The following is a 23038-nucleotide window of genomic DNA, read 5'->3' on the forward strand; positions in this document are numbered from 1 at the left end:
CCCCCGTCTGGTTTTCTTGTGCTGATTGAGGGGTGCTATGGGCCGTGGGAGCGGTCAGGCCTCTGCTCACCATGGAGGTCCACCCAGGAGCAGGTCCGACCTCCAGATGTGGGAAGGGTGTCGTGTGGCATCCAGACCCTGGCACAGAGGGCAGGTGCGCCCCGCTGCCTTTCCTGATCTCCAGGGGCGGCATCCCGGCCCCTCTCCTGCTTTTCTGGTTCAGATGTAACCCCGTTCCTGTAGCTCGTCGGGAGGGCGGAGCCCTTGGCTGCTGGCCACGCAGGCTTCTCCCCGGGGCTTTTGCCCACCGCGTGGCCCTCGCCCGCGCCTCACTCGCGCTGTGGTTCCCCTTGTAGTTTCTCTGTGGGTACTCATCCGGCACTCTCCGCCAGCCAGCAGCTTCGGCCAAGGTAACAGAGCCCGGCCTGGGGCCCAGGACGGCAGGAGCGGCCTCCGCGGCGGGGCTGCGCGTTTTCTCCTTCCTTGGAGTGTGTTTTTTGTGGAGTGCTTTGTGGAGTGGTTTTTGGCTTGGGTTTTTGAGTTGTGTGTGCCGCCAGCAGCTCAGTTTCTTCGCGGAGGAAACTGAAGAGGGCGGGACTCGCCAGGGTGCCCGGGACTGGGGGCGGAGCCTGGACTGGGGGCGGAGCCGAGACCAGGGGCGGAACCAGGACCCAGGTCTCTGGAGCCTTCTGCCTGCAAGGAGGCGCGGGTGTTCTGTGCGCTGCGCGGCTCCAACACGGGGGCGACTCAGGCCCAGGCGCTGCGCCCTGCTGGGGAGCTGGGCCTCCTTAGGCCTGGAGCAGCAGCCCTGTGTCCTGACCCCACTTCAGGCGATCCAGGTCCCAGAGGTGCTGGGGACCGCTCAGCAATAGCCTGGCCCCGCCGTCCCTGCCGCCTCCCTTGTCCATTCACAGCCTCAGTCTCCTCTCTGCCTGATGCTGTGGCTGCCAGCCCACGTGTGGCCTCCTGCTGAGCCCCTCCCCCTGCGCCCGGTGCCTCCCAGAGCAGGGAGCTGCTCTGCACAGCCACCCCTCTCCTTTGCCCGCCGATGGGCCCTGGCACTGCTTTGCCACCAAACACACACAGGCCAGTGCTGTGGCCCAGCCAGCTGACAGGTGCCGTCCCAGGCACTCAAAGGTCCTGCACCCAGGGGAGTCCCCATCTGAAGCCCACACCTGTTAGGATCCCAGCGTAGGTGAAACAGGTGTGCTGCGGACTCCCTCCACACTTCCCTCCTGTCTTGCCCCACCTGCCGCTCAGCTGGGGACTCGCTGACCCACCGCGTCTTCTCCCTGCCCCGCCTCTCTCTCCTCCCTCTTGAGAGCTCTGGGAGGCAGCCAGGGCCTCTCCATGGAGCTTCCTGTCTAAGATCCCTTGCTGGAAATTGTTGGCTAAGGAATCATGGTGAGGTCCAAGTGCAGGAGCCCGGGGTCTCCCAAAGTGACCCACTTGGGAGGGAGTTTGGGAGAGAATTGGATGCGACAGGGACAGATGTGATATGGATCACATCTCCTGGGCCCCTCTTCTGAGCCTCGCACTAAGCACTGACATCTCTCATCTCATTCACCCCCAAAGCCACCCAGTGAGTAGTTGCCATGACTCCCACTCTAGGTAAAGCAGGGAGGCCAGGTGCATGCTCAAGGTCACACAGCTGTGACTCAACAGGGCCTGGAACTTGGGCCTGTCTCCAGGACACACTGGGAGCTGTCCAGGGGCCTACACAAGTAAGGGCTAAGTGTTCAAAGTCTTTGTGTTACTTTTTTTTTTTTTACGTAATTTTTTAAAACCTTGGGTGTCTGCAAGCATCACATTCAAGAAAGAAAAAAGGCATTGTAACTGCAGGCACCTGCTGGCTTTCCTAATGGGGTGGAAGTCAGCTTGGCTGATCGTGGAAACTGAGAGGCAGCTCCCCGAGGGGCAGCGTCCTGGCTGCAATGCGGCTGCAGGAAGGGAAGCCACCCGCCTCCCCGGAGATCGGGGCTGCCGCCCGGCACAGCTGCCCAGCCTCTCGGTGTCCCCCCTTCCACTCCTGGGGTGCCTCCCCAGGGGGCTGCACAGCCACGAGGAGGGCAGGCGGCCCGGAGTCCTGTCCACGCCGGTCATGTATCTAGTCATGGCTCTGGCCCCGGGTCTGCAGGACGCCTGTTCTCCGTGCACGTGGCCTTCTCCTGCCTGTGGCTTCCCAGGTGTCTCCCCTCAGATCCCTTGCAGAGCCACTTAACCTTGGCCTTGGGACACTGCCATCTTCAGCCCATCCCCAGACACCTGCCGATTGTCCCCAACAGCACGACTGTCAGGGAGGCCTCAGAGAAAGGAAAGCAAGACAGAGACCCAGAGGGCCACGTGTGAGAGCGGACCCACCCCCCACCCCAGGGTTCCTGTGTGCTCATTCACCCGCGCATTCCACCTGCAAGTATTTACCCAGTGCCCAGTCTGTGCAGGCTGCTCTAGGTTCCGGGGAGCGGCAGTGAATAAAGAGGGAAGTCTCTTTCCCCAAGAAATTTGTGTTCTAGCAGAAGGGGAGCGGTCAGAGGCAGGCAGTAAGCGCACACAACCCTGTGCCCCCTGGTGGTAGGCGGCATGGAGACAGACGAGGGAGGAGGACTGTGGGGGCGGGAGGGGCGCTATTTTGAGTCAAGGTCAGGAGAGGCCTTGCTGAGAAGCCGGCAAGGAGGGAAGGATGCCAGCTGCCAGCCACCTGCCGTCGGGAGGAAGGGCTTTGCAAGGGCAGGGGCAGCATGTGCAAAAGCCCTGGGGTGTGCGCGGGAGCCCGAGCCTTTCTGATGCGTCCTAGGCAGGGCCAGGAGGCTGCGGAGGCTGGGAGGGAGGGACAGATGGAGAGGGCACAGAGGGCCCGGGAGCACGCCTGTGGGGTACCGTGGATATTTCCTGCACAGTGGACTGGGGCGGGGCGGAAGTCGGGGGAGACCCTCGCCCAGCTGCTGTGTTGGTTGGGGGCGGGGCGGTCCGGTCTGGAGGTCAGTGCAGTAGTCTGAGAGCAAGGCTGGGGCTTGGGCACAGCTCGTAGTGAGGGGAGTGGTGACGGGGGGTCTGGGTCTGGGGTTCGCAGGTGGAGCCAGTGAGACCTGTGGATGTGGTGACGAGAAGGGGAGGCGCGGGGGGAGCTGTCTAGATTCCTGATCCGAGCCATCTGAGCCCCCGCTGACACCAGGATGCTCGCGGTCAACGTGTTGTCACTGTTCCCTGCCACGGGCCCTGGCAGCTCAGCTGGCAGTAGGGCTCCTGTGGCTCGGCCAGGGAGACAGGGAAGGGAGCCACGAAGCCACAGAAAGTGGGGGATGTGTGTATGTGTAGTGTGTGTGTGCTGTGTTATGTGTGATGTACGTGGCGTGCGCTCTGTGCACACAGGTGTGTGTAGCTTATGTGCTGTGGTGTGCATGCTGTGTTATGTAGGTAGTATGCACTCAGGTGTGTGTCAGTGTGTGTGTGTGGCATACATGCTGTGTGTGTTACATGTGATGTATGTGGTATGGGTTGTGTGTGATCTGTGTGTCTGTAGTATGTGCGTACTGTGGTATGTGTGTTGTCTGCAGTGTGTGTTACGTGTGATTTGTGTGTGTGCTCTGTGCACAGGTGTGCGTGCGTGTAGACATGTGTACCTGCTCATGGCAGGAGCTCTAACCCAGGCTGGTGTCACCCAACCTAGACAGCGCCCTTCCATGCGAGGGGCCATCCAGGACTGTGCGGGGTCAGGTGTAGGGGCAACCTTGGGGACCCGGATCTGGTCATTCCCCACCCTATTGAAAACATCCCCAGGCTCCCTGGACAAAATCCTAGAATGCAGGCGTACACCTTCCGGATAGGTTAACGCCGGCGAGACCTCGGAGACACCAGACGCGTTTATCGGCTTTTCAGCTTTCACTTTATTTTTCAGCAGACTCGCGTTACATGTCGCGAACGCCCGCCCTGTTACTGGCATTCATTCACAACTCCTTCATTCACCACTCCCGCTTACTACTGGCGTTCATTCACAGCTCCCGCCTGTTACCGGCGTTCATTCATAACTCCGCCTGTTACCAGCGTTCATTCATTCCTCCGTCTTTTTCCAGCGTTCATTCATTCCTCCGTCTTTTACCAGCGTTCATCCATTCACTCCCGCCCACCGTCCACCTATTTATATATATCATTCACGGAAAACATGTTACCAACTAAGTGTGGGAAACATGCAATAACAGGATGCTTAAAGTCAAAACAGGATCTTGCAATTAGCAACGGGCAGGGTGGAAAAAGCCCAGCACTAAACTTCTTGTGCTTGTACATGTCGGGAGGGGCACAGCTGGCCAGGCTGTCCCGTTCCCCGACACTAGAACATGCTCCAAATCAATGGCAGTGGAAAGAGCGGCTCTTGCGGGCGAGCCGGCATTCGCGGTCTCTGGGCAGGTTTCCCTGCGTCCGGGCGGCAGATTGTTTGAACTTGCTATGGGTTACACACTTGTGCTCCTGGCCAAATACCTCACGTGTGTGCCCCTGCATCGCTGGTATTTATTGCTATAAGGTATCGGATGAAATTAGCACTGTAAAATTCTACAGTCTTAACAACGATAATGGAATTCGCGTTAGAAATTCTCACCCACGCGGGAGCCGCCGGGAAGTGGTGACAAGAGCAGGCACTGGAGCAGAACCAGGGCTCTGTGTCCCCTTTCCCGTGCGCAGGGCCTTCCCTTCCTCTCTGGTTGCTCTTAGGTCTACCCCAGCCCCCTCCCATCACAGGACTCTGGAGACCCTGGGCCAGCACAGGCTGCCCCTGTGCACAGCGCCCCCAGCACTGGAGCCATCCAGCTCCTGTGCCTTCTTAGGCGGATTACCTGCCCCACCCCCACTGCTGAGGCTGCTAATCCCGGGCTTCCTGGGCTGCTGTTTACTGAGACCCCCTCTGACCTCTGGTCCTCTCCCTGCCCCATCCATTCAGAAAACCAAGGCTCAGGGTTTAGGGACCTTCCCAAGGTCACAGGCTCAGAAGTGGCAGGTCTGCCTCATGCCTGTCTCTAGGGTTGACCCCCATGTCCTGAGGCCACCCCTTGACACAGGGAGGGGGACAAGCCTCAGAGAGGCTGTGCCTTATCCAGAATCCCCCAGCACACCAGGCGAGAACCAGACTCCAGAGACCCCCATAGTGCAGAGCCCCTCCTGCCTGGTTCATTTCCTCCTTGTCCGGAGATGAGGGCTGGGCAGGTCCTGGGAGGCTTCCTGGAGGGGGCATGCAGGGTCGAAGCTGCAGCCCAAACTAGGGGGCGTTCCAGGAACACTGAGTGCCTGGCCTACCCCTCAGGCCCGGGGCAGCTGCTGGGAGGGCTGGGGGGGGGGGGGGCGCGGCACAGCCCCTCCCACTGCCGCTGTCTGCCCGTCCTCCCAGGGTGCCGAGACCAGGAAGCGCTCGCCCACACTCAGCAGCCAGTTCAAGCGCTCGCTGGAGCTGCTGATGCGCACGCTGGGCGCCTGCCAGCCCTTCTTCGTGCGCTGCATCAAGCCCAATGAGTTCAAGAAGCCCATGGTGAGTGGCTGTCCGGGGCGGGGGGGATGGGGGCTCCCCTGAGCGGGCGGATAATACAGAGCCCGCGATTGCCTGGAGGCAGCAGGTGCGCGGGAAAGAGCCTCGACTCGGCAGGGCTCGGTGCAGGCTCCCAGCCTTGCCGATGGCCAACCTGCCGGGTGACGGTGGGCAAGTCACTTGCTCTTCTGACGCGGGCCCCTCAGGCCTCCCTCCCGGGATGTTTTGTGCGGTCACACCTGCACACCATCTGAGACCTCGAGTGCGCGGTAAATGGCAGTCATGATTCTGGCTGTGGCCCCTCTTCTCCTTTAGCCCGGCTCTACCCCTGCCTCCTCTGGGAAGCCTCCTGGGATTGCTCTGAGTCCTTGGGCATGTCCTCGTTTGTTGAGCCCTCTCTGTGTGCTGGGCACAGGCGGGACGGTCCACAGCCTCAGTGAACCTTTGCACATTACCCGTGAGGGAGGCGCTGTGGTGGGGACCCTGGAGCGCAGAGGCTACAGTCGGGGAAGCTAAGGGGCCCTCTCCGTGCGTTTGTCCCCAGCACAGGCTGTGGGAGGTGTTGTGTGCCCAGAGGCCTGCAGGGTGGCCCCGGGAGAAGCCAGGGGTCCAGGGAGGGAAGGAAGGAAGGAAGGAGGCCGGGGAAAGTGGAGCAGAGTGAGAGGAAACAGGCTGCGGAAGCCGGCTGTCCACACGCGCCCTCCCGCCCGCCGTCCCCTGCCAGGAAAACGTTCCCGGAGTGGGGGAGCCTGTTTACCCAGGCCTCGGACCTGGAGCAGCCGGAGAACCTCAGGGGGCCTCGGCTGCTGTCCCTCTCGTGCGGGGGCTGCAGGCGGGCGGAGGCTGTCTCCCCTGCTCTGAGATCTGAGATCGCTCCGGAACCCCCTCTCTCGGCCCAGACCGCAGCATCTGTGGTCCGGGCTTTGGTGGTGGCATCTCTACAGTCTCCTGTCTCCCCTCTTGTCCCTCCCCATGCTGGTGACATCATTCTCGGATGCAGAGCTGACCTGGTCTTGCCCTGACCCATAGCTTCTCCTATTCCTGTCTCCCTGGGCTGGGCACCCTTTTGGCCTCCAAGGCCCTACAGCCCGGCACCTGCCCTCTGCTGTCTTTTACATGCGCCCTGGAGGCTGGCCCTGCCCTGCAGCCAGCCAAAAACACTGCGAGAGCAGCCAGGACAGGGTCTCTGCACAGGAGTTGACCCACGGCTGGCTCCCCCATGCTCCCCAGGCACACAGCTCTGCCACCGGGAGGTCCTCCTGTCGTTCTGCTGTGTGGCTTTGGCCTCTTTGGGTTTTTGTCTGGGGCTGGTCCCTTGTAGAGCAGGCCTGGCTTCCCAGCAGGAGCCTGGGCCCTGACGTGCTTGGCTCTGTGACCGGCAGCTGTTTGACAGACACCTGTGCGTGCGCCAGCTGCGCTACTCGGGCATGATGGAGACCATCCGGATCCGCCGGGCCGGCTACCCCATCCGCTACAGCTTCGTGGAGTTCGTGGAGCGCTATCGTGTGCTGCTGCCTGGCGTGAAGCCGGCCTACAAGCAGGTGCCCCCAGGCGCAGAGACAGCAGGGCAGGCTCCTGGGGACAGTGGGCTGGCCACGACACCTGCTCAGCCTCTCAGGTGCTGCCTGGGAGACAGGGGGCCGAGCTGCAGGACCCCTCCAGAGGCTCCTCCCACATAGGGGTTGGGGGTGAGGCGAGGAGTCACCCGGATGAAGTAAGGACAGAGTGGGGCGGTGGGGGGGGGCAAGGGGAGGGCTCACCAGGGTCAGTGAAGCAGGAGCAGAGCTGGTGCGGGGGTCCCATCTCCTGGCCTTCAGAGGGACACCTGGGGGCTTCCCGTGGATGAGGCCACCCGTGCCCTTGTGTCCCTGCAGGGCGACCTCCGGGGGACATGCCAGCGCATGGCTGAAGCCGTGCTGGGCACCCACGATGATTGGCAGATCGGCAAGACCAAGATCTTCCTGAAGGTGAGCGCAGCCTCCGGCCCCGGCTGCTGGGGGCTGTGAGCGTCGTCACTGCTTGGGGGGCAGGGAGCTGGGGCAGCAGAAGGGTCCCGTGCTCCTTCCTGCTGGCCTCTGGGGGCGGGGGGAGCTTGGCATCAGAGACCATGTTGACCTGGGGAGGGGCCACAGCACTGGCCGTGGGTTAGAGACGGAAGCTCAAGGTGGGCTGTCCCAGGCCCCCCGCAGGGAGGCCTGCGCTGAAATCCCACAGGTCCCTGCGACGTGTGACGGGCAGGCCACTGGCCCTTTCTGGGCCTCCTCTCTTACCATCTGTGAAATGGGCTGGGCCGGAGTGGGGCAGCTGGAGTATGTCAGCTCCCTTCCTGTGGCTTCCTGCCAGGCCGCTGTCAGCGGGGTCCCACTGTCCCTCCTCTGTCCTGGCCGCCCTGAGCTGGGAGAGGGGAGCAGGAAGCTGGGCGGCAGGGAGTCACGGCCTTGGACAGCTCGCTGGAAGCTGTGGTGGCGGGGCAGCTGCGGCGGGGACAGTGTGGACTTCCCTGTTTCCATTTCCGCTGTGCTAGATTTCTGGCTGTGCGGTGGGGGCAGGGCAGGGCTGGGCTCTGGTGTGGGGGTGGGGCGGGGCACAGCTGGGAGGAGAGGGAAAGGAGGACCAGCCCCCAACCCAAGGGGTCCGGGCTCCAGGCTACCTCCCCTCTGCCTCTCTGCCAGTCTCATGGAGCCCTGCTTTCTCACTGGAAGAAGCGCCATACATGTCTGTGTGGCAGCCCCCCACCCCAGCCAGGGGCCTTGCCTCCGTGAGCCCCCACCCCCCAGCCAGGGCCTCGCCTCTGTGAGCCCCCACCCCCACCCCAGCCAGGGCCTTGCCTCTGTGAGCCCCCACCCCCACCCCAGCCAGGGCTTCGCCTCTGTGAGCCCCCACCCCCATCCCAGCCTGAGGTAGCAGGTGTTGTGCCCCTGGACAGGCGTGGAGGCAGGGAGCCACCTGGCCTGGGCCGCCTGGGCAGAGGGCAGGCAGGGGCCAGTCAGGCACTGGGTGCCAGGATCCCTGAGGGAGCGCATCACCCTGCCCGCCCACTCTGGCTCTTCAGAACTGGGCCATGGTCCCAGGCTCACTCATTCATTCAGAAAGCCCGGGCTGAGCCGCTGTGGGCACCGGGCGGACGGCTTCCTCCCCGGTGAAACCCTAGGCTCTCCGAGGGAGGGCAAGGGGCTGCCTACAGGAGTCTGCTGCTGGCCCCTGGAGAAGTGTTGCCCCTCTGCACTAATGATTAGGGCTGGGGGGCTGGGAAGTCTGTGGGCCCGGATCGTGCAGGGCCTTGAGTGCCAGGGCAAGCAGCCCAGGCTGGACCAGAAACCGTTCCGAGTGGCTGTGAGGTTGGTTTGTGGGACAGACCCTCCGGCTGGGGTGCAGGGGAACCAGGGGGATTTCCAAGGAGGCTGTGCCGAGATTCTGCAGAGAAAGGCAGTGGCCTGGCCCAGGTCTGCGGCTGTGGGAGGCTGCCCGCTGCATGGGAGCCCTGGGCCTGGGCGCCGGGTGAGGGAGGAGAGGCCTTGCGGGGGCAGAGCCCGGGGGCCCTGGGTGGGGTAGACCTGGGTGGGCCGCTGCTCAGGAGCTCCGCCTTCCAGGACCACCACGACATGCTGCTGGAGGTGGAGCGGGACAAGGCCATCACCGACAGAGTCATCCTGCTCCAGAAGGTGATCCGGGGCTTCAAGGACAGGTGCGTGCCTCCGCCCACAGGGGTGCGCATGCCTGTGCGCATGTGCCGGTCGCGCCTTTGCCCCGCTGCGAGAACACTGGAAGTAGACACGTGCAGCCACGAGCAGCATCCGCACCGCCTGGCACACACGGAGGAACGCGCATACACGCCTAACACCGACCTGCTGCGCCGTGTGAGCCGAGCATCGGCGTGCGCCAGACACACAGGGCCACTCTCGGTTCACCTCGGGCCGATGAACTCCCCAGAGAGGAAATCAGATTGTATACATCACAGTTTGTTCTGTGGTCTATGGAAGGGACACAGTACATCTGTGATGATTCATAAATGGGAGGGTTGCAGAGTGTGACGCGGGCGCCAGCCCCTCCGGCGGGTTAGCCTGTCGCCCCGCCCCTCCACCGCGGCTCGCGGGCCGATGCGTGCGTGCGTGTGGGCGCGGGCCCCGCCTCTCACAGGCACCCCGAAGTGTCCCTCCTTCACCCCCTCTTTCCTCTGACCTGCTGTGACTGACCCCGCTGTGTGGTGTGAGGTCGAACGTGCCTGTTATGCTGGAGAAGCAGCCTACTGTGTGCAGGGGAGCAGCACTGCCCTCACGCGGTGCCCGTGGGTCACTCGGGGCTCCACTCCCAACCTCAGCAAGTCTCCGTTTCCTGCCCTGCAGAATGAGGAAGTCAGACCGCCCAGAGGTTTTCATCGTTGGTGGCACTCGCCTTACCCATTTGCACACACGGCTTTATTCAACAAATACCTTTGGAAGGTCTCCCTTAAGGAGCTATGTGTGTGGCGAGGCTGTGCATCAGGCGTTAGTCTACCCATCTCACAGATGGGGAAGCTGAGGCGCAGTGCCTTGCCCGAGATCACTCAGCCCAGGAGTCACAAAGCTGGGACTCAGGGAGCCCGTGGCCTCCCAAGCCTGCCTGTCTACCGGCTGCCTGAGGGCACAGCTCTGCCTCTCACCTGCATCGCGACCGCTGTTGCAGGTCCAACTTCCTGAAGCTGAAGAACGCGGCCACGCTCATCCAGAGACACTGGCGAGGCCACACCTGCCGGAGGAACTACGAGCTGGTGAGCCTCGCCTGAGCTCCTCCCCACGCCAGGCCTTCGGACCCGGTCTTGTTGCCGGGGCAGCAGCCTAGCCAGACCCGGGGTGGTCTCCTGCCACTGCCCCCGCTGGCCCCTACCTCCCGCCAGCCCACAGTCCAGCTCTGGCTCCTGTGGCTCGCTGTGCTTCTGGAATGTGTTGGTGGGTCCTGGACAGACCGGGGCTCTGAGGGGACCCAGGGGGGCTGCGAGGGCCGGCTCCCCTGGGCCTCTGCAGAGCAGCTGGGCTACAACCCGGCGTGGGGGTGTGCAGGAGGGGGAGCAGTGGACTGCAGCTCCCGGCCTGTGCCGAGCTCCTACAGGGGCTGCCCCCGAGGGAAAGGCTTTGCTCTGGAGAAGACAGCAGATTAAGGGGGAGGGCATCAGAGGGAGACCGAGCTGCACCTTAGGGACGCCAGCGCCGGAGCCCCTGCAGGTGCGGAGAGTCTGCGGGGAGGGTGATGGGCTCTGAGCACGCGCCGCTGTCCCTGCAGATGCGCCTGGGCTTCCTGCGGCTGCAGGCCCTGCACCGCGCCCGGAAGCTGCAGCAGCAGTACCACCTGGCGCGCCGGCGCATCATCCAGTTCCAGGCCCGCTGCCGCGCCTACCTGGTGCGCAAGGCCTTCCGCCACCGCCTCTGGGCTGTGCTCACCGTGCAGGCCTACGCCCGGGGCATGATCGCCCGCAGGCTGCATCGGCGTCTCAGGGCCGAGGTGAGGGGCCGAGCGTGGGAGGGGAGCGGGGTCACCCCGGCTTGGGCCTGCTCTGGGGAAGCCTCAAGCCAGGCAGAGGCACCCTCTGGGCCTCCCCAGCGCTCCAGGAGTCTTTGGGAGGCCAAGGGGAGCCCCTCTGGCTTTGCGGTCAACAGGCAGTGAGACTGTCTGGAACTTGGGGTGGGGCCGGCGGAGGGGGGTGGAGCCCTGTGACATCCAAGCGGCCCTTTTCCCTAGTACCTGCGACGCCTCGAGGCCGAGAAGATGCGGCTGGCGGAGGAGGAGAAGCTGCGGAAGGAGATGAGTGCCAAGAGGGCCAAGGAGGAGGCAGAACGCAAGCACCAGGTGAGCCCCCTCGCGCCCACTGCGCTGCACCTGCCTGTGCCTAGTCGCCCAGGTGTCCACCCAGACCTGCTCCCAGGGGCCTGGGCCGGCCCTGCAGGCAGGACGAGTGCGCGGCTGCAGGCCGAGAGGAGCCAGGCCCCCTGACATGGCTTCCCACTGGGGGATGACGCCCAGATCGGAGGCCTCAGCTTGGGGAGAGGACCCAAGGGCTGCCCTGCCCTGGCTACTGAATCCACGAAACGTGGCTCATCCAGGCGACGGACGCAGTCCTCTAAGTGTAAGATGCGCGCTGGGGTTTGAAGACTGCTGGGCCAACAGAGCATCAGAAACATCAGTGTTTTATCATAATATTACTTACATGTTAAAATAGCGTTTGGGAAATGATGAGCTAAAATATACCACTGGGGCGGGCGTTTAGCCCGGATGTCTGTTGAGGTGCCCGCATCCCACATTGCAATGCCCGGGTTTGATGCTCTACTCCAGCTCCCGACCGCAGCTTCCCTTCAGAGGCCACTCTGGGAGGCGACAGTGACGGCGCAAGCACTTGAGTCCCTCCCACCCATGTAGGAGACCCAGAGTGAGTTCCAAGCTCCTGGCTTTGACCTTGGCCTGCGGCTGTTGAGAACAGAGGGAAGCAATCTCTCTCTGTCTCTCAAATAACTAATGTTTAAAAAGTCAGTCACCAAAGTTAACCTCGTCCGTTGCTTTTTGCTCTTTAGTGCGTGGCTTATATCCTGTTTCTACTGGGTAATGCTGGTGTAGCGCCTCGAGCTCACAGCTGTGGGCCTGGGGAGTGTAGAGGGCAGGCTTCCTGGAGGAGGTGGCTCCCAGCTGAGCCCTGAAGGGCAGGCAGGCTCCCTGTGGCCCAGAGATGCTGGACACCCATGTGATTGGGCTGCGAAGGCCAAGCTGAGTGTGGCCCAAGGCGGGGACGTGCAGAGCCTGGTTCCGCAGGGCCCAGTGGAGTTGGGACTGAGGCCCTGGCTGCCGCAGGGGTGCTCTTGGGCGCCCCGGGAAGGCCTGTGCCCCGAGGCTGTGGCACCGGCTGCTGCCCTGGCTCCTCTGTACCCCCGCCTCCAGGAGCGCCTGGCTCAGCTGGCGCGGGAGGACGCTGAGCGGGAGCTGAGGGAGAAGGAGGAGGCCCGGAGGAAGAAGGAGCTCCTGGAGCAGACGGAGAGGGCCCGGCACGAGCCCGTCAATCACTCGGACATGGTGGACAAGATGTTCGGCTTCCTGGGGACGTCGGGCGGCCTGCCAGGCCAGGAGGGCCAGGCGCCCAGTGGCTTTGAGGTACCAGGCTGCAGGCCGGGTTCCCTGTGCACCCCCGTGTGACGAGCGCCCCCTCCTTGGTGGCCCTTTGCACTAAGTCCACCCAGAGCCCGAGATCTAAAACGGGGCTGGGGGCCACAGGCCGTTGTGTGACCTTGGGGCATCACCGTCCCTTCCCAAGGCCCCTCTCAACCGTGAGCCGTTCACCGCCTGAGCACCTGCCGTGGCCTGGGCCTGCCTGGCGGAGGGCAGGACAGCATCCTGGAGGAAGAGCTGCCCCTGCACGCTCAGGCTGGGAGCAGCAGTCCTGCCCCGAGTCCGCCCCAGGCCCCCTCGCCTGCCGGGCCAGGCCCCGTGGCAGGAAACCGTCTGTGTCCGCCAGGACCTGGAGCGAGGGCGGCGGACGATGGTGGAGGAGGACGTGGACGCGGCCCTGCCCCTGCCTGACGAGGACGAGGAGGACCTCTCCGAGTACAAGTTTGCCAAGTTCGCCGCCACCTACTTCCAGGGCACAGCCACGCACTCCTACACCCGGCGGCCGCTCAAACAGCCGCTGCTCTTCCACGATGACGAGGGCGACCAGCTGGTGAGGCTGCCTCGAGGGTCCCTGCTGTCGGGCGGCGGCGGTGGACGCCGGGGTGCTGGGTCCTGGCGGGCAGGCTGTGGGTCTTGCTGTGATCCTCACCCTGGCACCCAGCCATGACCATGACCGTGACCGTGTGGGAGGCCTTTCTGCAGCCAGCCTCTCCCCACCCCCCAACCTGATTTGAGGGCCGCAGCGCCTCTGTCTGTCTGACCTTCTGATCAGCGCACCCTGTCCCCAGGCAGCCCTGGCGGTCTGGGTCACCGTGCTGCGCTTCATGGGGGACCTGCCTGAGCCCAAGTACCACACGGCCATGAGCGACGGCAGCGAGAAGATCCCCGTGATGACCAAGATTTACGAGACCCTGGGCAGGAAGACGTATAAGAGGGAGCTGCAGGCCCTGCAGGGCGAGGGCGAGGTGAGGCCCAAGTCCCAGCCCACAGCCCCCAGGCCAAGGCGGCGGCTCTGCCGGCAGAGGGTGCTGTGGTCCACCTATGCCTTGGCACCCCCAGCCCTCCCCCGAGTGCGTGGACTTTTTGCAAGCTGTGAGGTGTCCACCAAAACGGAGGGGCGGCGTGGCGCAGCAGGCAGGGGCGGCTTCCATATTGCCTCACTCCTCGGGAGGCCTCGGGCAGCTCACTATGCCGCTCAGAGTCTGTTTTCCCATCTGCCAGTGGGTGGGGCGGGGTGGCGTGACAGTGGCTCCCTGGGACTTAGCGAGCAGGCATGCTGGCCCCTGGCTCCTGCCACTCACCTGCCCTGAATCTTGGTGCCGCAGGCCCCGCTCCCCGAGGGGCAGAAGAAGAGCAGCAGTGTGAGACACAAGCTGGTGCACTTGACCCTGAAGAAGAAGTCCAAACTCACCGAGGAGGTGAGAGCAGACTGGGGGCCGGCGGCCCGGGGGGCCAGGCCAGGGGCTGGATACACGGAGGACCTCAGGGGCAGCAGTGGACCTCAGGGCTCCCTGCTGACGGGGGACAGGAGAGCGTGGCGGGGTGGCAGGCAGGAGTGAGAGAAGAGAGCTGGGGTCAGGAGGGCTTCCCAGAGGACGGCGCCTACAGCGGTGAGAGGGAGGAGTGGCGTGGGGGCAGTGGAAGTTGGGGATCTCAGAGGGACACAGACGGAGGCCCCCACGTTCGCGCTCACCAGCCCCTCTGCCTGAATCCTGCCTTGCTCTCTCTCTGCCTGGGGTTCAGCCCTATTTTTTTTTTTAACTCAATGGTAATATTCTTTTTGTTTTATAATAGCCACACGTTACATCATGTCTTCTGCTCAGAACGCACCAAGGGCTGTCCATTTCCCTCAACGTAAAATCCGCAGTGCTTACGGGGCCTTTCAAGATACGGCCCTCTGTTGTCTGATTTCCTGTCCCGTGAGCCAGCTCCTTGCACACAATTTTCTGACTTCCCTGATAGGCTTAGACACACCATGAACTCTCATCGCAGGGCTGCTGCTCTGTTTCCCTGGCTCTGCCTCTGTCCCCACCTAGGTGCAAATCCAGCCTTGCAGCTGTGTGGCCTCGGATTTGAATCCCAGCTCTCAGTATCTGAGGCTCCCGGAGGCAGACGATGCCCACTCCACGGGGGTCTGGGGGAGGGTGCAGGATGGCAGCTGTGGTGCCGGAGAGGCGGGAGCCCTCCTATGGCGCTGCCCGCAGGGCGCACTCTCACTAGCCCTGCATCTCCCAGGCAGAGCAGCGGCGGGGGTATGTGGTGCGGAGGAGCTTCAGCCACTGACTGAGGTGGCGCCCGGCTATTGCGCCCCACGTGGGGTCTGCACAGTTGCGGGTGATGACTGTGGCAGCGCTTGGTGCACTTTGGAGCCCAGCTCTCTGCCTCCTGGGCTTCTGCTCTCTGTGGAGCGGGCAGACTTGAGTCCGGGGACCATAGCTGCAGAGGGAGCGCCCCGCACTCCATCTGCCCAGTCAAGCCCGCCCCTGCCTGTGGCGCAGGTGACCAAGAGGCTGCACGACGGGGAGCCCACGGTGCGCGGCAACAGCATGCTGGAGGACCGGCCCACCTCCAACCTGGAGAAGCTGCACTTCATCATCGGCAATGGCCTCCTGCGGCCGGCGCTCCGGTCAGTGCCAAGGGCGGGTGCAGAGCGGGCCTCGGCACCAGGGCTCTCCGCTTCCGGGGCGGGGCCTGAAAGCTGTCAGTGGCTGAGCGGTGGCGCCATCACCTTCACAACAGATTAATCTGAACAGGGATGGTTTGGCTCTACTGGGAGCTGAGCTGGTTAGATGACCTTGGCTGAACCCTTTCCCCTCCCTCCACCTCCATTTCCTTGTCTGGAAAGGGGTGGCGTTGGTGGTGGCTACCCCTTGGGATGTGGGAAGGTAAAACCCAGAGCTGGGCGTAACACATGAACTGGCTCCCAGTGGGCAGACAGCAGTCGAATCACATCTCCTGCTCTGTCACTGTGGTCACCAGCTCACTGGAGCAGTCCAGTTGTCACTGCTGAGAGCACATGACAGGTCTGTTAGGAGAGCTGAACCCACGTCCTTGTGTGGGCTGCTGGGAGGATGGCAGAGGGCTTCCTTTCCCTGATGGAAAAGCTGAGCTGCAAAGTGGGGAAGAAGTGCCTTGGGCACCGGGCCTCCCAGCCCTCCTGCCTTCCAGCTGGGCCTCCTTCCACTGCTCCCTTCCCATTGTCGCCACCCAGCTGGCACTTGTAGGAGCACAGGGCTGGGAGCCAGAGGCTAGGGTGTTGCCTCCCCGAGGGACCACAGCCAGTCTCTCCTTTCTCTCAGCCTCCGGCTGCCCAGCGGCATCTCACTGGTGTAGCCGGGAGATGGAAAAACGCTTCCCAGCTGAATTCCTTTTACTCCAGGGCAGCTTTTTGCTCTGGGTGTTTGGGCTTCTTGCTTTCTGGATATGAAAATTACTTGCTTTATGAAATGATGGGGGAGAGTGGGCAGAGTGTGTGTGTTTTAAATATTCTGAGTTTTGTCATAAGTTGACAACCTCCAGACTCGCTTAGAAATTGTCCCACAAAGTCTCAAAACTGGGGAGCCAGTGAAGTGGATCGTCCCTCCTTCCCCTAGGGAGGAGGGTGTGGCAGTGCCCCCTGGTGGTCACTGCATCCTCATGGCGATGCCTGGCAACAAACACAACAGCTGCAGCCGGTATTCTTTTTAAGATCTATTTATTAATCTGAAGGAAGAGTTACAGACAGGTACAGGCAGAGAGAAAGAGAGAGAGAGGGAGGGAGGTCTTCCATCCGATGGTTCACTCTCCAGATGGCCGCAATGGCTGGAGCTACACTGATCTGAAGCCAGGAGCCAGGAGCTTCTTCTGGGTCTCCCATGTGGGTGCAGGGGCCCAAGGACTTGGGCCATCTTCTACTGCTTTCCCAGGCCATAGCAGAGGGCTGGATGGGAAGTGGACTCGAACTGGCACCCATATGGGATGCCAGCACTGCAGGTGGCAGCTTTACCCACTATGCCAGAGCACCGCCCCATGCAGCCAGTATGCTTGAAGGTTTGCTGTGCTAGGTGCTGCATACATGTTGGCTCATTTTTCTTTCATGGTAATGATGTAAAGAGCCCTTTAAAATTAATATGAAACAAAAGATTACCTTCATTGCTGCCATTTCATGACAGAATTAATACTCAGCCACTGAAGTATTCCAGTGTTACAGAAACAAGCCAAGAGGCAGAGCCCCTCCTGGTCCCACCCCCAGAGACACTCCTGGATGCTTTTCTCATCTCTGCTTTTCCAGCTGCAATCAGTAGACACTGCACTTGCTGCCCTTACTGTGGGCTGGGGTCAGAGACGTTCGCTCGCCTGGGCCACCCAGCCGGTCAGGGCTGAGACAGGGACAAGCCTGTGCTTCTCCTCAGTGTGGTCACCAGTGGCTGCAGCCATTGTGCCCAGAGCAGGACACATGCCACCCTCTGGGTGTTGGGGCCCTGGCCTTGGAATCTGCCCTGGGGTTAGGAAGGGGCTTCCTCTCTCTAAAGCAAGATCCTCCTTTGAGGCTCAGCCTGCCCCCGCTGGACCCCACCGGGCCCCACCGGGCCCCACCCTGCCGCCTCCTGAGTGGTCTCAGGCATGCTGGCGAGGACAGCTGTGCCCCGCCACGCCTGCTGCAGGGAACAGCAGAGCCGGCCGCTGCTCTCATGGCTGCTCCTGCCTTCCTTGCCCTGCTGCCCAGGGATGAGATCTACTGCCAGCTCAGCAAGCAGCTCACCCACAACCCCTCCAAGAGCAGCTACGCCCGGGGCTGGATCCTCGTGTCTCTGTGTGTCGGCTGCTTCGCCCCCTCTGAGAAGTTCGTGAAGGTAAGGGAGGCACCTGGGTAGGGCTGGGAAGGGGCGGGAGGACAGGCACCTGCTAATGGAAAGAGTGCTCATCTCTCAGGCCTGGCCATCTCCTGTTGGCCACTTCCTCCCGGCACCTCTGCCCGGCCACCACTGGCGCCATGCCTCAGGAGGAGGCTGGGTCTGGGCCCCCTGCACATGTGACCTGGGGCAGGTGGTCCAGTTCCTCCTGGGTGTTGAGGACACTGAGGCAGAGCAGAGCTGACCTGAGTGGTGGGTGCTGTGAGGGTGGAGGCGGAGGGGCAGCCAAGCCAGGGGAGCACTGTGGGGGGAGGTGCTGCTGAGACCCAGGGGGGTGGATTGTGGTGGCCTTGCCACTAAGCCAATGGGAGCCACAGAAAGCAAAGGCGGGATGTGGGCGGAGGCCTCGGGGGAGGCCCAGGGAGTGGGTGGGGCTGTCTCATGGGTCCCTGTCTGCAGTACCTGCGGAACTTCATCCACGGGGGGCCGCCCGGCTATGCCCCGTACTGTGAGGAGCGCCTGAGGAGGACTTTTGTCAACGGGACGCGCACACAGCCACCCAGCTGGCTGGAGCTGCAGGTGTGTGCCTACGTGCTTTGTGTGTGTGTATGTGTGCATGTGCATGCGTGTACACATGCATGCCTGGTGTACTCCTATGCCCCAGAAACATTCCCTGCCCTGGGCCTCCGGGATTCCTCAAGTGTCTGTTCTCACGTTGAGGGATCCCAGGCCCTGGGAACCAGAAGGCCTCCCAAGCATGGTTGATGAGACCTGGGCGGGGTAGGGTGTTCCTTATGCATCTCATGGTCCCTTTGGGGTGGGCCACACAGCAAGGAGCTACGAAGGCACTTGAGGCAGGGACAGGCAATTTCCCAGTTTGATGCTAGGGACTCAGGTTCAGGGACAGAAGCAAACCCACTGGAAGCCAGTGCCCAGAGAGCTGGCCTCAAGTGGAGGGACCCCACACACACCACGTTGGGTTACTCTCAGGCCACCAAGTCCAAGAAGCCCATCATGCTGCCCGTGACATTCATGGACGGGACCACCAAGACCCTGCTGACAGACTCGGCGACCACAGCCCGGGAGCTGTGCAATGCGCTGGCCGACAAGATCTCACTGAAGGACCGCTTCGGGTTCTCCCTCTACATCGCCCTGTTTGATAAGGTGCGGCAGCCCCATAGCGCCTCCTCCTGGTCCCACGCAGGCTTGGCCCTCAGGCTCCCATCCCGGCGCTGGCAGCTCCTGGCTTGGGTGACCTGCCAGGGAGCCTCAGTTCCTCTTTCAGCTGGGCTCTGAGGGAGCCTCGGGCCCATAGAGAGTGGAACCCAGAGCATTCCTCTGTCCAGTTTGCCCAGGGCCCAAGAAAGAACGTGACAGGTGGATGGGAGAGGCAGCTTTGTTCCGGGCCAGTGGGATTTCGCTGTTTGGCTGGGATGTGTGGAGAGCAACCAGGCTGCAGTGGTTGTTCCTTTCACTCTTCCTCATGCAGCTTGAGTTTGAGCATCCCCTGGACACACACTGGGGACCAGAGCTTTCCCTGCTCAGCCGAGCCTGAGGGTATTCCCAGCCCCAGCACAAGCACGGGCACCCCCACCCAGCACGTCCAGAGACGGAACCACAGTGCTGGCATGGTTTGCCTGGATCTTCCTTACCTGTAGAGACCATCTGCATTTTCAGTGACAACCTGTCAGTTTCTCAAAAAGCTTGCGCTAGGAACAGGGAACTCCCTCAAAACTGCCCCAAGCTGAGGCTAGAAAGATGATACATGGGTGTGCCAGCTCAGAGCCCATGGCTGGGACCACAGGCCCCGATCCTGTATGTGTCCTGGAGGCCTGAGGCTGTGTCCATGCCTCCAGAGCAGGTGGCAGAGCCCCTTGCAGCCCCTCCCCTCTGCTGGACCTGCTCCACTTGCCACAGGTGTCCTCGCTGGGCAGCGGCAGTGACCACGTCATGGATGCCATCTCTCAGTGTGAGCAGTATGCCAAGGAGCAAGGTGCCCAGGAGCGCAATGCACCCTGGAGGCTCTTCTTCCGCAAAGAGGTCTTCACACCCTGGCACAACCCTGCGGAAGACAACGTGGCCACAAACCTCATCTACCAGCAGGTGGTGCGCGGGGTCAAGTTTGGCGAGTACAGGTGTGAGAAGGTGAGTGAGAGCCAATGCTTGTCTTAGCTTGCTTGTTGTCCAAACATGGGCTGCAGGCTGCTGTAGCTCCTGGAGCGTGGCTGTCTTGTGGCTGGGCGTCTCCTGGCTCTCGCTGGACTTACCACTGCCTACCCAGGAGGCTCTGTGGGACCCCTGGCATTATACTAGCACCATCCGTTGCAGCAGAGTAGAGCTTCAGGACTCAGGGTATTGTCCTGAGTTAGCCCTGTAAACTGTGCTCTAACAAGAAAGAGACCTGTTGGTTCAGACCAGAGTTTTCAAACGTGGATCCTTTTATTACCACCTAAGAATGGGAACAATGAAATTGATGATGGGGGGAGGGATCGATGGTGCACACTGTGTGTGGTGGTGGTGATAACGATGGTATTGAGGGGTGGGTAAGCCACACTCCATCAGAATACATTAGTGCAGCCACCTAAGTAGCTACATTTCTGTGATACTTCTGATGAACTGGACAAATATGCTGCCTTCGGAGCTCTTCGAGAGAGCCTTTCTCTACAGCCCCAGGCAGGCATCCCTGGGGCTGCCGTGTGCCAGCCTAGGGGGAGAAGGGGCATGGGCCCAGGCCTACCAGGCTGTCCGAGCCTCCGCAGTAGCACCTGCTGGTGAGTAAATGCCGTGACCACCCGGCAGGTACACAGTGATGTGCCGGAGATGGCCACGGTTGGGGCCCTGCCCCTGGCCAGATTTCCACTTTGCAAGGCAGGCACTTCCTCTTCTCTGGCTTGTCTGTCCCAGATGGTGTGTCCCAGGCAGAGTCCAGCTCTCTGTCAGTGCTGGGGGGGAGGGGACCTGGAGAAGGGAAGGGGAGCTCACAGCGCCTCTGAGCAGGCAACAATTCTGTGGTGGATCAGCTGACAGGCCAGGGTCTGAGGACCAGGAGAGGGTCTGGGAGCTTCAGTGGTCTGCAAGGGGTTTGCTGAAGGGCCCGGACCATGTGTGCAACTGAAGCCCCTTCCCCCAGGAGGATGACCTGGCCGAGCTGGCCTCCCAGCAGTACTTCGTGGACTACGGCTCTGAGATGATCCTGGAGCGCCTCCTGAACCTCGTGCCCACCTACATCCCTGACCGCGAGATCACGCCGCTCAAGACGCTGGAGAAGTGGGCCCAGTTGGCCATTGCTGCCCACAAGAAGGTGAGGGGTTGGAAGAAAGCCAAGAACTTCAGTGTCCACCTGACACCTGTGTCCATGGGGCTGCCACGTGGTTGTTGGATGGAGCTCCTTCATTCTCTTCACCTCTACCCATCTCTGTCCTTGCCAGGGTATCTATGCCCAGAGGAGAACTGATGCCCAGAAGGTCAAAGAGGATGTGGTCAATTATGCCCGCTTCAAGTGGCCTTTGCTCTTCTCCAGGTTTTATGAAGCCTACAAATTCTCAGGTACTGCCTGGTCTCTAAGTCCCCCCCCCCTTCTCAGCCAGTGGGATTCCTGCCTGGGGGGCTGCTTGCCCCTTTCAGGTCCATGCTGCTGGAAGGTGCCTGCCTCCCCACAGTCCAGTAATGCCCTCATGGTGCACAGCAGTGCTCAGTGGTTCACTGGACTGAGTGAGGACTGGCAGCATTAAAGCACTGGCTGGGTATAGAAGACGGAGGCCACAGAGGGGTCTGCTCTGCTGGGCTCCGAAGCCAGAGTGGGTGTGGCAAGCACAAATCCACAAAGGCTATTTGTCCAGCCACCCTCGGGCCATCAGTGCTGAGCCTCTGCTCTGTGTCAGTCCCTATGCTGATGCTTGGATTCACGCAGTTGCCCACAGCAGGGCCAGAGGGAAGCTCGGGGCTTGTTTGTCCAGCCTTCCCCCCCTCCCCTCTTAGTGCAGGGCAGGGCAGGGACTCAAACTCCAGTTTCCAATTCAGAGCGCTCACCCCGCCGCATCTCAGGCTTAGCTTGTAGGGAGGCTGTGCGTGCTGAGCAGCAGTGTCCCTGTCTGGGGAACGGTGGATTTCCACAGTAGCCCCTTCCCTGCAGGCAGGCAGACTGGGAAGGGCTGGGGCCTGGGGGCAGAGACCTCCCTCTCAGTGCCCCATCCTGGTCCCAGGCCCCAGTCTCCCCAAGAACGACGTCATTGTGGCTGTCAACTGGACGGGTGTCTACTTCGTGGATGAGCAGGAGCAGGTGCTTCTGGAGCTGTCTTTCCCAGAGATCATGGCCGTGTCTAGCAGCAGGTATGCAGGGGCAGGTGGAGACACCGAGGGTGGGGTCTGGGGCTCTTCCGCAGGGCACAGGGGTGCTGAGGCACACGCTGGCCTGTCCTAGGCACATGCCCCTGATGGGTCTGTGCAGTACCATGCACATCCTCCTAATGGTGGAGGGAGGACTTGACAGAGGACTGGCAGGGGCAGGTGAGTGTATACAAACAGAGCTTGGCTCCAAAGTCAGGGGCTTGGGTGGGACTCGCCTCCATGTAATCTCTAAAATATGGTCTTAGGAGGTGAGGAATAAATGCCTAAGTGATGGGAGAATCCTCTGTAAACCCAGAAGTGGGGTACACCTATTGGGATGGTGGTGGTGGGTGCCCGGAATAAGCTGGTTTCCCAGCAGTGCAGTGGCTCCCACCCCTCATCCAAGGCTCGCAGGAGTGTCTCTGGGCTGCATCCTGTGTGGGTCAGGATTGAGCATCGTCCAGCTGTGATCAGGCATCTGGGATGCAGGAGTGAAAGGATAGTCCTTGCCCTCTTGAAGCGTCAGTCGAGAGGGGACAGATAGTGAACAGGCCACTTTAAAGCAGGGACAATGTGATGAGGGCCGGTGGAGGTGGGGAAGACTTCCTGGAGGAAGGGGCATAGAGAGGCAAAGGAGAAGTGGGCTGGGCTGCTGTGGGGCTCCCGCTGGACCACATCTCCCCGAGCGGGGCCGAATCTAACTCAGCGGGCCTTGGTGTCCTGCAGGGAATGCCGTGTCTTGCTCTCATTGGGCTGCTCTGATCTATGCTGTGCTGCACCTCATGTGCGCCAGGCAGGACTGATCCCGGCTGGGCCCTGTTCTCCGTGTTGGTCCTGCAGGGGAGCCAAACTGACCGCCCCAAGCTTCACACTGGCCACCATCAAGGGGGACGAGTACACTTTCACCTCCAGCAATGCCGAGGACATCCGTGACCTGGTGGTCACCTTCCTGGAGGGGCTCCGGCGGAGGTCTAAGTACGTGGTGGCCCTGCAGGACAACCCCAACCCTGGTGAGTGACTGCCAGCAGGGCTGCAGGCACGGCTAGGGGGCACTCAAGCTGCTCTCGCCACGTTCCCATCCTTGCCCGGGTGCTAGCTGAGGAGCAGGGCTTGTGCCTTTCCCATGGGCCCTGTGTCCTCCCTTCCCTCAGCCGTCAGTGAGGCCAGTGGTCAGCCTCAGTGTTCTCCACATCTCCATCTGCAGTTGACAGCAGCCGGAACAACCGCCCTGTGGCTCTGAGTCACT

The 23038-nt window shown here is 61.9% G+C and overlaps 1 protein-coding gene across 12 annotated transcripts in view; it reads left to right on the forward strand.

Moving 5' to 3' along the window:
• The window catches only part of MYO7A (myosin VIIA), a 68297-nt gene that overhangs the window by 32521 nt on the left and 12738 nt on the right, over positions 1-23038 (forward strand). For 11 of the 12 annotated variants that reach the window (XR_011389416.1, XR_011389417.1, XM_070075774.1 and 8 more), the window contains 20 exons: positions 5375-5512; positions 6892-7050; positions 7384-7476; positions 9100-9194; positions 10172-10256; positions 10766-10984; positions 11222-11329; positions 12410-12619; positions 12981-13184; positions 13423-13599; positions 13960-14052; positions 15133-15260; positions 17340-17466; positions 17926-18045; positions 18457-18630; positions 19384-19611; positions 20597-20767; positions 20895-21012; positions 21669-21795; positions 22519-22802. Coding sequence is in view for 10 of the 12 variants with exons in the window: in XM_070075774.1 (XP_069931875.1) it covers positions 5375-5512; positions 6892-7050; positions 7384-7476; positions 9100-9194; positions 10172-10256; positions 10766-10984; positions 11222-11329; positions 12410-12619; positions 12981-13184; positions 13423-13599; positions 13960-14052; positions 15133-15260; positions 17340-17466; positions 17926-18045; positions 18457-18630; positions 19384-19611; positions 20597-20767; positions 20895-21012; positions 21669-21795; positions 22519-22802 (3058 nt within the window). In the remaining 2 variants the exon portion in view is untranslated. The remainder of the gene's footprint in view (positions 1-5374; positions 5513-6891; positions 7051-7383; positions 7477-9099; positions 9195-10171; positions 10257-10765; positions 10985-11221; positions 11330-12409; positions 12620-12980; positions 13185-13422; positions 13600-13959; positions 14053-15132; positions 15261-17339; positions 17467-17925; positions 18046-18456; positions 18631-19383; positions 19612-20596; positions 20768-20894; positions 21013-21668; positions 21796-22518; positions 22803-23038) is intronic. The other variant, XM_051850537.2, reaches the window with a different exon arrangement.

This window comes from Oryctolagus cuniculus, chromosome 1 (assembly GCF_964237555.1).
Source record: "Oryctolagus cuniculus chromosome 1, mOryCun1.1, whole genome shotgun sequence".
Classification (NCBI taxonomy): Eukaryota; Metazoa; Chordata; class Mammalia; order Lagomorpha; family Leporidae; genus Oryctolagus; species Oryctolagus cuniculus.